The following is an 18,552-nucleotide window of genomic DNA, read 5'->3' as shown; positions in this document are numbered from 1 at the left end:
TATCAGTCACCAGAAGCAGGGACGTGTGTTTTATCAAAGAGTCTAACATTCATTAGGACGATATCGGTCACCAGAAGCAGGGACGTGTGTTTTCATGGTTAAACTACGTCACCTTGTTGACCTACAGTTTGTCATTTTTTCAGAAAAGAAAAAACTGGACCAAAACAAACTACTGTATATGATATTTCTTAATCATTTCACCCAAGAAGTTTATAACAACATATGACTATTGACATACAAATAACACAGCCTGACAGTTATGTAACCTAAGAGGATTAAATTACTTTTAATTTGTGTTTTGACTTCTGCAGTGGTGGAAAAAGCACTCACATTTTTTACTTAAGTAAAAAATCAATACTGCAATATAGTAAAAGTCCGGAATGAAAAATTTACTTGAGTAAAATTACAAAAGTATTGGCATCAAAATGTACTTGAAGTACCAAAAGTTAAAGTAATCATTATGCAGAATGTCCCATTTCACATTTTCAAATGTATACAAATATTTTGAAAATAGCAGATCTACAAGCTGGTAATCTAGTTTGACGGCGTGTCGCGGGTTCGACTCCCGATCCGACGACCTTTGCTGTGTGTCAACCCCCCATCTCTCTCCCCATTTCAGCCTACAGTACTTTCCTATCAATAAAGGCAGAAAAGGCCCAAAAAAATATCTGAAAATAATAATAAAATAAACTGAATTTGAATGGGCTTATATAGCGTCTGATCAAATGAATATCAAATATCAAATTATTAAATCAAGCAACTTAAAAACTGTCTGGGGTGCACACAAAAGCCTGAGTAGACGTAAAAATGTCCTCAGAAGTGTAACACCCCTTTAAGTCTAAAAAGGCTTGTAGATTGGCTATTTTTGGTGAATGTTCCCTTCAGAATAGGGATGCTGGAGTTCAAGTGGTTAACTAGACAGGGGGCCCTATCTTGCCATATGCCTTATAATCTTAGGCATTTTATACTATATTTTTGATACTTTGAAAAACATTTTAAAATAGTGAAAATAGCCGATCTACAAGCTCACAACGCGTATATGTAGATCGGTTATTTTCACTATTATAAAATGTTTTTCAAAGTATCAAAAATGCCCAAGAAGATTAGGGATAAGGCATAAGGCAAGATAGGGCCCATGGGGTCTAATAACAGCATGGCTTCTTTGTGCAAGCTGTGTACAGTATAGCTAGTAGATCTGTAGGTAGCAAGTTACTAGGTGTACAGTTTGTGAACGACAGGACGTCATCAATATGACATCAGTCTTTTCCAAATATGAAGTCGGGGGACATATATACGTCCATATTTTGGCAAATATTTGCCAAGTTTATTCAACGTTTGAGGGCCCTTTCTATAAGTGTTATATAGTGTTATAAACCTCAGGATCATTCATTCTGGATGCAGTAAGCTTTTGTCCAACAGACTCCTGTACTCAGCTGACACGCTACCAAAGCACACAGATATTGCGTAGGTGAGGATGCTCAACACTGTTGCTCTGTAACACTGCACCATACTACCGCTTATACAAATACAGGTCTGGAGACCTGCAGTTTGCATTGTGCAATGGACGGCCGCCTAGACACTGATCTGTACCCGCTGGGGTTGGGCCACATCCCGACTTCCCATGACATATCGGCTGGCACCAAGAGGGGATCCGATGAACTGTTTTCTTACTGCATAACCAACAGCGGCAACGACAGTAAAAAATTCAAAGGCGACATCCGGAGCCCCTGCGTTCCGTCGCGTGTCGTCCACATCCGCAAGCTGCCCGGCGACGTCCACGAGGCAGAGATCATTGGGCTTGGCCTGCCCTTCGGCAAGGTCACCAATCTACTGATGCTGAAGGGAAAGAACCAGGCCTTCCTGGAGCTGAACAGCGAGGAGTGTGCACAGACCATGGTGAGCTACTGCTCCTCCGTCATCCCCGTCATCAGGAACCAGCCCGTCCACGTGCAGTACTCAAACCACAAGCAGCTCAAGACCGACGACAACTCCCCCAGTCAAGCGCGAGCCCAAGCGGCACTGCAGGCGGCCAACACGCTGCAGGGTGGAGGAATGGGAGTGGTGCCGGGGGAGCCAGGAGGTATGTGGGGAGGCGGCACGGGCAGCCAGAGCCCTGTGCTGAGAGTCATAGTGGAGAACCTCCTCTACCCCGTCACCCTGGATGTACTACATCAGATCATGTCCAGGTTTGGCACCGTGCTGAAGATCATCACCTTCACCAAGAACAACCAGTTCCAGGCTCTGGTGCAGTATGCCGACAGAATGACGGCCCAGAATGCCAAACTGTCCCTAGACGGCCAGAACATCTGCAACGCCTGCTGCACCCTGAGGATCAGCTTCTCCAAGCTCACCAGCCTCAACATCAAGTACAACAACGAAAAGAGCAGAGACTACACCCGGCCGGACCTGCTCACGTTGGAGTCCCAGTCCTCCCTAGACCAACACCACCATGCCATGGTGGCTGCCGCTGCCTTCGCTTCTCCGGGAGTATTCTCAGCCTCTCCTTACGGCGGAGCTCATGCCTTTCCCCCGACCTTCACCTTCCAGCAGGCAGCAGGTCTGCCAATGCCTTGTATCCCTGGCGCCTTGGCATCTCTGGGCGTCAGCCACGGTAGCATGGCAGCCGCTGGGGGTCACAACGTACTACTGGTCAGCAACCTGAACCCAGAGAGCGTTACGCCGCACTGCCTCTTCATTCTGTTCGGCGTATATGGTGATGTGACGAGAGTCAAGATCCTGTTCAACAAAAAGGAGAACGCTCTGGTCCAGATGTCTGACGACACACAGGCTCAACTAGCTATGAGTCACCTGAACGCGCGGCGGCTCCACGGCAGGGCCATGCGCGTGACCTTGTCCAAGCACACCACAGTGCAGCTGCCCAAGGAGGGCCATGATGACCTGGGCCTCACCAAGGACTACAGAAACTCAACACTGCACCGCTTCAAGAAGCCCGACTCCAAGAACTACGCCAACATCTTCCCTCCCTCCGCCACGCTCCACCTCTCCAACATTCCGCCGTCAGTGGCGGAGGATGAACTCAGAGCGCTGTTTGCTAGCTCGAGATCCACAGTCAGGGCCTTCAGGTTCTTCCGGAAGGACCGTAAGATGGCCCTGATCCAGATGGGCTCGGTGGAAGAGGCCATCGCGTCACTGATCGAGTTCCATAACCACGACCTGGGAGAGAACTACTGCCTTCGAGTCTCCTTCTCCAAGTTTAGTGCCCGTCCTCCCGTGCCCGTCCTCCCAAGCACCAGCCCAGAAAACTAAATGAAATTCAGCCCAGGTCTTCCTCCTGTCCCTTCCTTGCTCTCACTGAGACCTGGACTACCCCAGATAACACCTGCTTCCCCTGCGGCAGGACCCTATACCTTTACCCACACTACCCAGCCCTCAGGCCGAGTTGGTTACTTATCTCCCAAGTGGAGTTTCTGTGTTTCTAGTCTTTGTCATCTTTCTACTTCCACATTTGAATTCCATCTCACTTACACAACCTGTCCCTCTTTCCATCATTGTGCTAAATTGTCCCCCAGGTACACATGGGTAATTCTTGGAAGAGCTACATTCTCTTGTCAGCTTATTTCCGGAAGATGGCACCCCACGCATTCCACTGGATGACTTCAATCAACATGCAGAGACATATGTTGTCAGTCTCATGTCTTCGTTTGACCTCTCCCTATCTCCTCCTACTCATAGAGCTGGTGATGTATTGGAACTAGTTTTCTCTAGGGCCTGCTCTCCCTCTAATCTCTCTGTTGCCCCCTACATATCTCAGATCACCACTTAATAACCTTCACCTCTCCTCTCTCGCACCTAAACATACCAAGCTTCAAACGGTCACCACTCGACGAAACCTGAGGTCGCTAAACCCCCTCCCCTCTAGCTATCCTCTCCTCTCTTCTCCTTGGTTATCTGAAACCCCCTCAGAGCTGAGTGATCAGATGACCTCATTCCTCTCTGCCTTCTCCCTCTCATAGTCCACTCACTGCTGATTCATTCCACTGCCTCCGACCCAAGGAAGCTATTTTCCACCTTATCCTCCCTTCTTACCCCCCATCGCTCTCTGCAGAAGCTTTCATCACATACTTTGATAAGGTTGACGACATCAGAAGCTCTTTCTCATCTTCCCCTCTAATTGGTTGTCTAATAATTCACCCACTGCTAACCCCAATATGTCATACCTGGTGGTGAGCGAGGTCCAGCGGATCGTGGGAAGTCAGCTTCCCTCCCTCCAGGAATTGTACGAGGTGGGGTGGTGAAGGACGTTCATCACAATCTGTTGACACCGTTACTTCTACCATGGCCAGGAAAGCTCTACCGCCTTTTAAAGAGCCAGACCACCAGATGTCTGAACAGCTTCCATCCGGCTACCTTCAGACTGTTGAACAAGGCCTTTTTTTCCCTCATGTGGACTATGTCACCAGCAGACAAGACTTTTTTTTCTTGCAGCGAGGCCTGTGCCCCATATCTGTTACTGTTCTAGTGCTGCACCTTATATACCTCTATTTTTGTTTTACCTCGCTTTATGTCTAATGGCATGTTAAGAAGGTATGACTTACCAAGGGGGAGGGGGAACTGGCTAACCAGCCCAGGGCAGTGGCATCCCAAGCCACAGCACACGAAAATGGCAAAATGAACTAAACAGTACAAGAAAAGGGCCATACCACTACCACTGGAGTGGCTGATCCCGACGTGGGCTCCAGCACCAGAACTACATAGAGAGGAATAATGGATCAGTGCGGGACAGTATATGATACATTAGATTAAAATACATTCCATATTACCAGGGGTAATAGACAGTAGGCGCCTGGGGGGTTTCACGCAACATAATTGGATACAGTAACCAAAATAAGCCCAAAACAAAAGCTGCCGGTCAGTGGTGAAACTACACACAGGGAAAGCAGCAGTGTTGTGTTCCCCTTCACCAAGCCCGCACATCCAAGGGCAAAGCCCACAGCCTCGCAATGCCCACGGGCACACTTCTCGCTGTTGTACACACACACACACACACACACACACACACACACACACACACACACACACACACACACACACACACACACACCGGAGCAAACAACCCGAGGGGGAAGTGCTCTCCGTATAGAGAGACGGACAGTAGCACACAGGGACTGCACTGACGCATAGTGAAACAAACTAAACTGAACCCCAACAGGCCAACTTTGATTGAGGAAACACCGTCATAGAACCGTGGTTCTCAAACTTTTTCATGTCAAGGACCCCCAAAATGAAATGTATTTGGTTGTGGACCCTCATCTCAAAATATTTTGTTCCAGGGACTTCCAGAAGCAAAGATTCCAGAGTTACAAATGTTCACTTTAAAGAATTTATATTCAAAAGTTTTGCACAAAAAAATTGCGCTATGAGATTGTAGATCTGCTATTTTTGAATAGCCAAATACAAGGTTAAAGTGGTTAAAATTATTGTGATGCTACCCACGGACCCCTGGGGGTCCCCGGACCCCACTCAGAGAACCAATGTCATAGAGGACCCTTACACGTTGTGGACAACCATGGAAAACCGAAGCCCAACGGGCCAGCTTTTTTTGAGGAAACCGGTGTGAGGATTGAGGGCAGAAGGTGTGCTTCCAAAATACTGCAGGTAATCAGGCCACTGATGAGTGGGAGGAGTATGGGCCTTGGGCAGAGTGGGAGACAACACCCATCCTGCTACACTCGCAAGCAGCCGTAACATCGTTGCAGACAAGACAGAACGGCTTTGCATTGATGAAACCAGGTAGGATGAATGCATAGTTTGCTGCCCTGTTTTCACAGTCAACCATTTTTCTTTATAGACTTAAAGGGCAAGACCACTTTGGTAGAGGTTTGGATTGTGTAGTTAGTTACCTTGCCATGATGTAACTTCAAAGGTGGACAAGAAATCTAAAATAATTGCTCCATTGATTAGAAATTGATAATTCAAAATATGCTCCTCATTGACTTACATTGTACGATATAACAGCTCTCAAAGTCACTCTTTTAGCACATAAACGAACGCAAACAAAGTTGATTCAGACAATACAGAACCTCACAAAACCGAGTACCGTTTCTTTTTTAAATTAAAATGTTAAATTCCTGTTGATTTTGTGATTTTTATTGAGATGAAAACCCGGACTGGATCTGCGGATAAAATCGGCAGGAAGTTGACATTTTTATTTAAAAAACAAACCGGGTTTGGTGATGTTCTTGGGCACACATTTCGTAATTCAATCATAGCCAATCAGAATGGAATATGAAAAATCAGACTTAACATGATTGCATGACTCCAGAGTTAAGTACTAATTTGTGTGAATTTTGGACCAAATCTGTAGGAGTAGCAGTACATTTTTTGATTGTACGACCCACAGTTCAAGAGTTAGAGGCCAAAATGGGTGCCAAGTTTCATGCCAATTGGACATGTTCATGATTTGTGAAAATATGGGGGTGTTATGCCTTTGGTTGCCTTCTAGGCCAACATCAGTGTTTTGTACTCGGTGCGGTCAGCCAATGGAGGAAGCAGAAAAGGGGGTAGACTTGTGGAATTTCTGGCTGTCGATATTTGCCTCTGAGACATAGTGGAGTAGAATGATTATAGATGCCATTTGGACATGTTCATGATTTGTGGAGAAATACTGGACTAGGGGCGAGGTAGAGTCTGAAGAGGTGAGCTTTCAACTCAGTCACTTATTGGAGGACTTTGACAACAGGACTTTATCAGTAACATTAGTACACATGCACACCCACAAATTAAAACTCCTAAACGTTGAAGGAATTGATAACCAATAAGAGGATTAACGCATACAGACATTGGGCCTCATGCAGCAACCGTTCTTAAGAGGAAATGTCTTCTTAAACCCACTTAAGAAGTTTTTAAGAAGATTTTGGTATACTCCAATGTTTTCTTAGTTGTGATCTGTTCTTAGGTAAGAACAGAATCTACGCACACTTTCTTAAGAGGAAATTTTTTCTTAGACCCACTAACGCGTCAAGTGCTACTTTGTCCAGTTGGCCGTCGACGCGTTCGACGCGCTGGACGCGCGTTCATTGTTTAATCTCTGATTGCGCTATGCTGCTTAATATTCAATGTTATTTTCGAGTTCCACTTACTTCACCCACATCTGCATCCGGTTTCATGACCTGGATTCCGTTTCCGGTTTTTGATTTTTTTCCCCGGTCATTTTCGTCCAAAATAGGTAAACAAACGGTTTTTCACACGGTATGACAGACAAACGGATAGGTTCTCTTCTATAATCTATGGTCTGGGTGACGATCAGTCATCGCCGTCGTGTATCACATCGTAATTTTGGCCGATCAGACAGTCTTCGTTTTCATGTTTTTCCCTGTCTAATCTCCCAAGAAGGGTGACAGTGACCCAACGACCTGATCAAGCTGTCATGTGCTGCTCTCTAGTGGCGGATTTGTGCTGTGCCTTTAAATTATGTGTCTTCAAATTATTTTCATGAAAAAAATTCAAAATATAAAAATAAAAAAACACGAAAATTGCTGGCACTGGGGGAGTACTTTATGAAAATACTCTGGCAGTCAAAGAGTTAAGAAGTTTTTAAGAAGATTTTGGTATACTCCAATGTTTTCTTAGCTGTGATCTGTTCTCAGGTAAGAACAGAATCTACACACACTGAAGAGCACTCTTAGGGTGGCCTTTGAGTCGAAGCCTCCCCGGGGGTCCCTGGGGGTCCTTGGCCGGAGAGGCCCGAGCCGAGCGGCCGAGTGGCCAGGCTGGAGCCTCTGGAGCCAGGGACCCCCAGGGGTCCCCGGACTGGAGCGAGTACCCAGCCTCGGGGCTCCCTTGGCCGGGTCGAGGACTCTCCGGGGGTCCCCGGGGGTCCCCGGCCGTGGGTCTGGAAAAAGGACAAAGTCCTGCGGTCGAAAAAGGGCAGATCCACAAGCCTGGAGAGGCCTGTGGTGGCCGGGTCGAGGACTCTCCGGGGGTCCCCGGGGGTCCCCGGCCGTGGGTCTGGAAAAAGGACAAAGTCCTGCGGTCGAAAAAGGGCAGATCCACAAGCCTGGAGAGGCCTGTGGTGGCCGCGGGGCGCAATACCGCCGGCGTCCACAAGGCGGCGCCGTCCCCGGTCCCTGGTCCCCATCGGGGGTCCATGGACCACCTCCCTACCCAGGGACGGTGGCTCCCGGGGCGGGTAGAGCGGGCGAGTGTGCACCCGGCACTGTGTTGTGAGGGACTGGGCTCCCTGGCCCCTAGCCTGTGTGAAAGGGAGAGCCAGGGAGAAGGGCCGACTGGTGCCATCTCGTAGGTAGGGACCATGCCCAGCAAGAGGCCTCCTCCTGGGGCAGCGATGGGCCACGGAGCGCCCAAAATCCTGGTTCTCAAAAAAAAATTGAAAATGTTTCTAATTCCAGGAGCCCCTCGAGGAGGTGGGCCCCTGCCTTCCTGCCTCAAGGAATTTTCTTGCAGGTGCCTGGAAGGCCGACCCGTGCCATCGGGTAGTTATGCCCAGGACAGAGGCACGTGCCTGGGGCAGCGATGGCGACACGGACCGCCCAAAATCCTGGTTCTCCCAAAAAATTCGAAAATGTTTCTAAGTGTCTGCATGGGCTCCAGAGGTCCCCAGGGACACCCTGGAGGACCCCCGGCCGAAAATCTCAACTTTTTTCGGGCTTGTCGATCTGCGCTTTTTCGGGCCAAAACGGCCGGTACCGACCGGGCCGTGGGGCCGGGGCCGGGGCGGGGGTGCGGGGGGCGGGGGTGCGCACGCGTCGGTGCCCCCGGGTCCCACGGATGCCGCCCGGGGCAACTGCGGCCGAAAAACCCCCAAAACGCTCCGGAGAGCCCAGGAGACTCAGGGGCCTGCCCCTCTCCCATGCGACAAATTTCGCATGGGGTGAAAGTGGCCACTTGTGCCATAGGGTATACAGGGACCATGTCCGGACATGGTCCACCATATTCGAGGGCGTCCCCATGCCTGACAGGGCCAAAAACCCTGGAGCTTTCGGAAAAAGTTGAAAATTCTTCTAAGTCCAGAGCTCCCAAGAAGCTGCGTCGGTGCCCCCCCCAGGTCCCTGGGTGGCTGCCCGGGCAAACTGCGGCCGAAAAACCCGGGAAAAAGTGTGAAAATCACACTGTGTTTGGAGGCGCCGCGAGGTCTGGGGCTCTGGCCTCTCCCCTGCTGGAAATTTCGAATTGGTGGAGAGTGGCCACTTGTACCATCTCGTAGGTAGGGACCATGCCCGGGACCGGGGCATGGTCTTGGGGCAGTGTCGGCGCCGCGAGAGGCCCCAAATCCTGGAGGTTTTGGAAAAAAGACAGGATTTCTCCAGAGTCCAGAGCTCCCAGCAAGCTCTGGGTTTAAGGCCTCTCCCCTGCTGGAAATTTCGAACGGGTGGAGAGTGGCCACTTGTACCATCTCGTAGGTAGGGACCATGCCCGGAACCGGGGCATGGTCTTGGGGCAGTGTCGGGGCCGCGAGGGGTCCCTTGTCCTGGATCTCCGCGTCGTACCTCCCTGTCACCTGCCCGTAGCCCAGGATGCGTCTGGCTCGTGCCTGCCTCCCTCCTGTGAAAAAGTCTCCCGGGCGAGATGCCGACTCGCTCCAGACTGTACCTATGGAGCTTGGCTGTCGCGATGCCCAGCGCGAGGCTCCGTCTCGGGTGGCGGCGCGGGGCCGCTCCTCCTGGATCTCCGCGTCGTACCTCCCTGTCCCCTCCCAGTGGCCCAGGAGGCGTCTGGCTCGTCCCTGCCACCCTCCTGTGAAAAAGTCTCCCTGGCGAGGCGCCGACTTGTTCCAGAACGTACCTATGGAGCTTGGCCGTCCCGAAGCCCGGGGCGAGGCTCCGTCTCGGGGCAGCCCGGGTGCCCGAGCGGGGCGCCCGGTGGTGGTGGCCGTGGGTCCCTCTCCCCCCTCCCCGCGAGGGGGGAGAGAACCATGAAATCGGAGGCCTCTTGCCAGCGGGCTTATGGGAAGAGAGAGGCCTCCGCTCGGGCACGGCCGGGCGGACGGGCGCCCTGGAGGTCCTGGTGGAGCCCACGAGGATCTGGGCTCTGCCATGGCCCCCTCCTTTGAAATTCTCTCCCGGTAGTTTCGCCAACTTTTCCCATCCCGGATATATGAAACCGGCGTGCGGACGCCGATGGACGGGACGACGGCAGGCCCGAGAGAGGCCTCCGGTCGGACGCGGTAGGGCGGCCTGGCACCCTGGAAGTCCTCGTGGAGCCCACGAGGACCTGGGCACTGCCATGGCCCCCTCCTTTGAAATTCTCTCCCGGTAGTTTCGCCAACTTTTCCCAGCCCGGATATATGGACCAGCGTGCGGACGCTGGGGACATGGACGGCAGGCCTGCCCGAATGCAGGGCCCGCCGTCGGCCACGGTGGCCACTCTAGTCGAGCACTGTGATCCACGGGAACCATGCCGCCCGCAAGGGCCGTGGAACCCGCTGCTTTTCCCTGACCGATAGGCACTCGTAGCCCGCCTCTTGCAAGGGCCCCGCCGTCACCTCGTGTGCTTCGGTGGACGCTGCTTGCAGCCTGCGGGCCCGACCAGGCGCGGAGGGTCCACGTGCGGAGAGGCCTCGGTGGCCTGTCCTCCGCACTCCTCTGCGGCCGACCCCGGCCTAGCGAGACCGAGACGCACCGTCTGCCCTAGTTGCCTTGCCACGGACTGCCTGAGGGCTCCCACTGCCGGCCTCGCCTCGAGCCCCATCACGGGGACCAAACAGCTGCGTAACGGGCCACGGGCACCAATCCCCTGTAACATGCTTTCGTCCGGCTAAGGGGCAACGGAAGAAGTGGTGACCGACGCAGTGGATAACTGTGGTAATTCTAGAGCTAATACATGCAAACGGGAGCTGACCTTCGGGGATGCGTGCATTTATCAGATCCAAAACCCTCGTGGCGCGGCGCTCTCGGGCGCCGCGTCGTCCGCTTTGGTGACTCTGGATAAACTCGGGCAGATCGCCCGCCCTCCGCGGCGGCGACGTGTCATTCGAGTGTCTGCCCTATCAACTTTCGATGGTACGCTACGTGCTTACCATGGTGACCACGGGTAACGGGGAATCAGGGTTCGATTCCGGAGAGGGAGCCTGAGAAACGGCTACCACATCCAAGGAAGTCAGAGGTTATTGCGCCCCGGAGATAGTGGGGAGTATTAGGGCCCTTAAGGTCTGATACCTCCGAGTGCCATCGTCGACGCGAGTCGAATTGGACTCTTTTAGCTTGTCCAACGGGGTGCCCGTTCGCCTAGCCTTGGCCCAAGTGCGGCTTCTAGTCGCCCCTGGATCCTGCCAGGTCGCTTTCGGCTGGCGGGTCTGTGGATCTTTGGGCGTCGGGGGTCGTTGGGGGCTGCGGCGGGCGTGCGGCGCCCTTTCGGCTCGCTTGGGATAAAATAACCGGCATGGGAGAAGGCCGCTCGGTTAGGGCTTACGGCCAAGCTCCTCGACCAATCGAACGACGGCCGCTTAAAAACTACTCCCCCCAGATGATCCCGGGGAGCAGGGCGGCCGCAAAGAAGCCCAGAATCATGGGGGTTCTCCCCTTCCTTTCTGTGTTAGCAGCAGTGGTTGCAGCTTTCACTAGTGGACTGTCCATTAAAGGCTTGCCCCCGAAATCCGGAAGCATGGACAGTCTCACGCGGGTGATGTTACCAAGCGGCTGCGAGGTAGGCTCTCGCAGTACCTTCGGGAGGGGCGGCAGGCCCCGGAGGGCTCTACCGGTTGATGCAAGCTTTGAAGCTACCGGCACTGTCGCGATGCTTGGATGGTGACTCGCTCATTGCCCTGATTCTGGAGAAGCCCCGGCACTCCGGTAATCGAGGACTCTCTACGGCTGTAGAAGGTTTAGCCCTGGGGGCGTGGAAATACTTGAGGGGTTGCTGGGATTAATCCGCAATGCGCGGAGGACCCAGGAACTGAGACACCTCGGGTTGGGAGGGCCCAATAGAAGGGATGCTTGATGCTCCTGTACATGGGTTCCCAACGAATTCCAGTCTGGCGAGGGCGGTTGCGAGGGGGCTCCGCGGGGATCCTCTTCGAACCGTTAGGGCACTCGCTGATGAACGGTGGTCTTCAATGGGCGGCACGGGCGCACGATTGTTCCTTAGGTGAGGTGACCATGCAGCCCCCGTACCCTTGCCGGTTTGGGCCCTGCCCCGTCGTTGCGCGGGCCATTTGCCCTTGGGGGGTAACCTCCTCGGGTCGATGGGCGGCGTTCGGCGCGGTTTTGGGTCACCTGGCTTGGGCGGTGGTGTTGAAGAGTCCGCCCCGTGAGTCGTACCCGGAGAAGCGTGAGCGGTGGGCCTTTTTCCTTCATAGCGCGGGATGACACTACCATCCTCGCCACCTAAGGCATTCATGCGTAGGATCCAGGCGTTATGCCGGCTACAGGACTGCGCCAGGTAAGTAAACGGGGTGAAAGGTGTACTGCTGGAAACCTCGGGGGCTTAGTAGAGCCCTAGAAAAGGCTGCCTCCACCTTTGGGAGCTGAGGCCCTAGCGGATGGGCCGACGACGGGGTGGTAAGGTAAAGCCCTACGCATTGTTTCAGACTCGGGTCCCGGGTGGGGCCAACCCTGTCCAACACACTAGGGCGACCACTTGAGGATGCCCCCCGGTGTGTGGCACGGCGGGGCACCCATAGACACCAAGACCTCTGCCCAGTGCTCTCAGTCGCCCTTTCTGGTGTCAGCGGGCGCCGGTCGCTGTCTCGGTGGTTTGTCGGGCGGTCTTAATCAGGGACGAGCGCCCGCGGGAGACTACGCGGCCCGAGAACTACCCGGGGCTGACGCCGCCCCCGTTTGTATTCATACATAGATGCCGAGGGAAGCGCCTGCACGGACATCCACGTGAGGAAGTCCAACAGGGCACGGGTAAAATGGCGGAGTCCGGACCCAGTGGCAGGAAGGGAGCGCGCCATGCCTCGGGCGATTGTACCACCAGGTCCACGCGGTGCTTTGGCCGCGGCCTGCCACTTCACTTAACGCCCGCCGAGGGGTGCTAAAGAGTGGGTCCGCGGGACCGGCCGGTGAGCCGGGTCCCAACGCGCTAAGTCCATAATAGTCCCATGGGCGCTTGGCCGGAGAGGCCCGAGCCGAGCGGCCGAGTGGCCAGGCTGGAGCCTCTGGAGCCAGGGACCCCCAGGGGTCCCCGGACTGGAGCGAGTACCCAGCCTCGGGGCTCCCTGGGCCGGGTCGAAGCCTCCCGGGGGGTCCCTGGGGGTCCCTGGCCGGAGAGGCCCGAGCCGAGCGGCCGAGTGGCCAGGCTGGAGCCTCTGGAGCCAGGGACCCCCGGTCCACCTCCGCGCCCAGGGACGGCTGTCGGACTCGCGGGATGTCGGAGCAGCGAGATGTCGGAGTAGGAACAGAAAAAACATAAATCACAAGTCAAATAAACATCATTGCATCATGAAGCCTGGCAAAACATATCTAAAATTCATATAAACTCCTAATCATTAATACATCATCATACAGACGAAGCACAGGCATCCCTTCCTAAACGCCAGGAGAGAAACCTGATCATCAAGGTGGGAGAAGGACTCAAGGTGGAGAACAATGGTACAGGTCATTGCTACCTGTTTTAAATGTGTCTGGGGTCACGTGATTTTGAGGATGTTTAAATCTTTTGTAATTTTTAATAGTTTTTTAAAATCACTATAATTTGGTGGGAGTGTAACGGACCCTGGTACGGCCAAACCTTTATTTTGAAGGCTCTAGCTGGAACACGGAAGTCAGGGTGGCTGGCTTCCTGAAAGGGGGCTATTTAAACCAGCTCAGTGACAGCATGGGGAGAGAAATGTTTGTTACGGACGGCACGGAAGGAAAGACTGCACATAGACTGCATGTCTAATAATGGACCTGAAAGGATGGTCAAGGAAAGGACTGAACAGAAAATGTTTGTCTAATATTAATGGACCTGAAAGTATGGTCAAGGACGGAAGGTTACAGAACTCTGCCATTAGCGCCTAGCTGGAAGGGGAAAAAGGTATTATTATTTTTGTGTAACTGTTTTCTTGGTACTGTTGTCACTGTGGATGCTTTGAGTTTTATTGGTTTATTATGGTTGTTTATGTATGCTCTATCTAATGTATGGGATAATGTATTCATAATGATGATGTATTAATGATTAGGAGTTTATATGAATTTTAGATATGTTTTGCCAGGCTTCATGATGCAATGATGTTTATTTGACTTGTGATTTATGTTTTTTCTGTTCCTAGTTTTCACGTTGAGACACGAAATAAAAATGCTAAACTCATCAGTCGATCTTCAACTCCTTCATGTCCAGCTGGGTCCGCTACACTAAGTACATTTTGTTGAAAGCTGTGGAAGATTATGCTATTAATGTAACACTTGCCTAACATCTAACATTTGTAGTGGATAAAATTCATATAACAGTCATTGTGGTATTGATTAATTGAATGTATTAGTAGATGCAACAATCATCACCTGTTCTTCCTTGTTAAACTCCTCTCCCTGACAAAGTCCTTTACAAACAGTCGACTCATGCAAACCTATTTCAAACATACTGACTCTGGGTGAGTCAGTTATAGAATAAAGCCTATGTAAGGAGTGACCATCTGTTGTTACCTCTTGTGTACCATCCTGCCAGTATAAATATGTGTAAGACATTGGTGTTGGGGAGTGATGGGGGAAGCCCTGGAGGGAGACACTAGTCTCTCTCTGCTGTGATGAGATCTACAATAAACATGGAGTTTGGTTCCTGACAACTGAGTCCTGCATCTTCCTGATCTGTTTATTTTACATAAAGTAACATGTAAAAGCTGCCATTACAATTGGCGCTGTGAGCAGGGTGGATGCTTTGCTGTTATAGCAAACACTCCACTTAGAATCTTAAGAAGATGGGAGCAAAACCGAGCAGAAAGAAAATGCAGCGACAACTCGACGACCAACAGAAGGCCTTGGAAGATCAACGTGACAAAGCGAAGAGAATGCAACAACAACTCAATGACCAGCGTGACAAAGCTAAGAGGGCCGCAACGCTACAGCAAGAACAACTCAACGACCAACGGAAAGAAGTGACATTACTGCGAGAACACCTTGACAGGACTAAGGTGACATTAGCAGATCTACAAGCCAATACTTCTCCTGATGACTACAATGTGAGGCAGAAGGAGCCAAACTGCAGGAGAGACACACAACTGACTGCTACTACACCCAAGGAACACCCAGATGTCACAGCGACGCTCTGTCCAAGTAACCTATTCCCATTAATTCCATATCCAAACCCTCATCCCCGTCCGGGGGCTGGGGCACAGCAAGCAGAGATAGATGTGTACTCTGCAACAGTACATGTTCAGCGAAACTGGACACCTGATGAATTCAATGACATTGTGAAGGACCTTCCAGACCCCAGAATTGATGTGGTACGCTGGTGTGAGGCTGTGTTACATTTGATTGAGATGTACGAGCCATCGGCAAGAGAGCTGGAATTAGTATTTCACAAAGTCTTTGGATTAAGGTGGCTACGTCTCAGGGGAAACTTTGATGTGACTGGAGAAAGAGATGACATCATCACTGGACAGCTGCAGAATCGAGATGGTCTTTTTGACAGGGTGAAAGCAGCTTTTCCAGTATGCACTGATTGGCCGAAAATTCACAGCACTAAGCAATGGGCTGATGAAACCTGTGACGCCTACAGAAATAGAATGGAGGACTGCTGTCAGAAGCATTGTGGTGTGACACTAGACAACCCGGCTTACAGTGACTTGTTAAAAACTGCCGTGATCAATGGCTTGCGCCCGTCCATCCATAACCGGGTTATGACTTCCTGTATTGGATGGGAAAGTCGGAACCTCACTGAGGTGTGGGGACATGCACAGCACGCTGAGAGGCACATGCTCTCACAAGAAGACGGGAGGAAGAAGAAATTGGAAAGAGCACAGTTGATGTTCTATGAGAACCACCGGCAGCCACCACAGGGGGAACAACAGCAGCAGCAACCAAATCAGGAGTCACATAGGAAGAAAAGGAGCCGTGAATGGAGGCAAAGAAGAGGAGGAAACAGTGAGCCATATGACATAGCGGTCTTATGTCATTACTGTGCCTCAGATGACCACATGGAGAGGGAGTGTCCTGTCAAAAGGAGGGCATGGCTGCACCAGCAGCACCCAGACCAGGATCACGAACGATATGGTGCAGGGTCTGTTCCATGCAACTATGGGCGAGGTGGAAATGCTGTGGCCAACTATCCAGAACGGGGTGGACCACATCCACTGCCTTGCCCCACATCGGGCTCCACAGGCTCCATGGCAATACGGACCAGGTGACAATGTTAATACAACAGGCACCAATTCACTACATGCGGAGCAGGCTCCATGAAAGGGTGAGGGTCATGTCCTGAGTTATGTTATGAACGGTTTAATTTACTTTGCAAGTTCTATTCATTGTCATACTAAAAATAGGGGGAGAGTGATAAAATGAATTTGTTTGAGATAACATCCTTAAAAAATTGCAGTACAGTCCGATCCAAAATTGAAAATTATATTCTACTAAATTAATGTAAGAAAAATATTGTTTAATGGTACTTCCTTAAAAATCGCAGTACAATCCGATCCAAAATTGAGAATTAGATTCTACTAATTAATGTAAGGAAAATATTGTTTAATGGTGGGGTAATATGCCTAAAAGAAAAGACAATAATGTCATAGAACTTGAGTAAGTCAGTATTGTAATCTATTTCCACACACATGAACTATATAGTTCACTCATCAGTCTGGTTCCCCCATTTCTATTCCTCTCCCCAGAATAGCTGACAGGGGGGAAGGGGGGTGGCAGGTGATAGGGGCCGTGTGTGTCTGTGTGTGAGTGAGATAGACCAAACACTGAAACAGGAATACATTTGAGTTTTAAAATATAGTAATTATTCAAAATGTAGTGTGTCAAGGCACTCAATCAATAATGTGATACGGGTAATTTATGATGGCCTTTTTACAAGGAAGTTAAAACAGATTTTATTTGTCTCCAGTCCACTTATTCTGCTCTTGCTAGATACATGTTAAGTAAAACTCGGATTAAAATAAAAACACTACGTGTAGACAAATATCCATGTGGCAAGAACTTTTACATAATTCTATATTTTTTATTCCATGTAGCAAAATGCCCGAGTGATGAAAATTCCATGGTGTGTTGATAGTGCCATACTGTGATGAAAAATCCATTCGGTTGCAAATTCCACGTGTTGATATAATTTAAAATAAAATAACTAAAAGAATAATCCGTAGGCTAGAACTTTAGGGGTTATCAAGCAAATTGTTACAGCAATTTTTGAGTGATTGATGGAGATAGTATAAAGACAGGTTAAACTGTACCTCGGTTGAGTATTACATTTTACTGTATAGCAAAAAGTTGTGTGCAGCTTTCCGGATCATGGGTCCGGCCGATGGTTTCTGCAGAACCATTGGTCAGTCCATTATTCTATGAAAATACTCACAAACTATGGGGGGTCAGGGAACATTTATTTCCGACCATTATTTGACCATTGGTCAGTCCATTATTCCTGAAAGTTACTTACAAACTTTGGGGGGTAAGGGAACATTTTTATTTAAATTGTATTTAATCAAATTAAATAAATTTTCGAATTGAGGACTTTTATGTCAACAAGATCATATGGAGTACTACAACAGAGACCGGTGACAGGCCGAGATAGTTCTATTTTTCAAAGGGTCAATTACCTGCCTGATGGGTACATTTGGGTCTTAACTAGCTACTAAATAGGTAATACAATAAAGCTATGAGGTTTGTAGTGTGGAACTACACCACCATAATAGTATTTAAAAGAAGCAATGGCAATCTTTCACAAAAATGGCAGATCTACAAGCTGCAGATCAGATATAGCATTTCCAAAAAATTGTATAAATCTACAAGCTGCATCAGTTGTTTAATAAATGTCAAAGAGCATAGCATTATCAAAGATACAGTATGCCAAAAGGTCCTATGATTTTTAAATACATAAGAAATGAAGTATGGGGAAAAAATGGTTATTGGTGTTGACTTTTTCTGTAACCATTACTGTAGAATTGTTGAATACACTGTTTGAGGATACGTGACCAGTAGCATATGCGCAATGCTTGCTTGTCACTGCCATCACACGTGTATCTAACAATACAGTTTTGTTTTGAATATTTGTACATGATTGTATCCCATTGAATTAGCATAATGTCCTGTCATTCTATGACTTTTCTCTATTTTTATAGGACATAAATACTTTATATTTATGCCCTAAGGGGTCAAATGTAGTGGATAAAATTCATATAACAGTCATTGTGGTATTGATTAATTGAATGTATTAGTAGATGCAACAATCATCACCTGTTCTTCCTTGTTAAACTCCTCTCCCTGACAAAGTCCTTTACAAACAGTCGACTCATGCAAACCTATTTCAAACATACTGACTCTGGGTGAGTCAGTTATAGAATAAAGCCTATGTAAGGAGTGACCATCTGTTGTTACCTCTTGTGTACCATCCTGCCAGTATAAATATGTGTAAGACATTGGTGTTGGGGAGTGATGGGGGAAGCCCTGGAGGGAGACACTAGTCTCTCTCTGCTGTGATGAGATCTACAATAAACATGGAGTT

The 18,552-nt window shown here is 50.0% G+C and overlaps 1 protein-coding gene across 1 annotated transcript; it reads left to right on the top strand.

Moving 5' to 3' along the window:
* Positions 1-1,560: 1,560 nt before the first annotated feature.
* Positions 1,561-3,267, top strand: LOC308089567 (polypyrimidine tract-binding protein 1-like; the record flags this gene model as incomplete). The annotated part of the gene is made up of 1 exon (XM_080434366.1): positions 1,561-3,267. One exon carries the CDS (start codon positions 1,561-1,563, stop codon positions 3,265-3,267), a length of 1,707 nt encoding a protein of 568 aa, XP_080290492.1.
* Between the last annotated feature and the right edge of the window lie 15,285 nt (positions 3,268-18,552).

The sequence above is a fragment of the Gymnoscopelus braueri genome (assembly GCF_963280865.1).
Source record: "Gymnoscopelus braueri genome assembly, chromosome: 1".
NCBI lineage: Eukaryota > Metazoa > Chordata > Actinopteri > Myctophiformes > Myctophidae > Gymnoscopelus > Gymnoscopelus braueri.
Note: the sequence above shows the minus strand (reverse complement) of the source record. Positions and strands in the feature narration are given on the sequence as shown.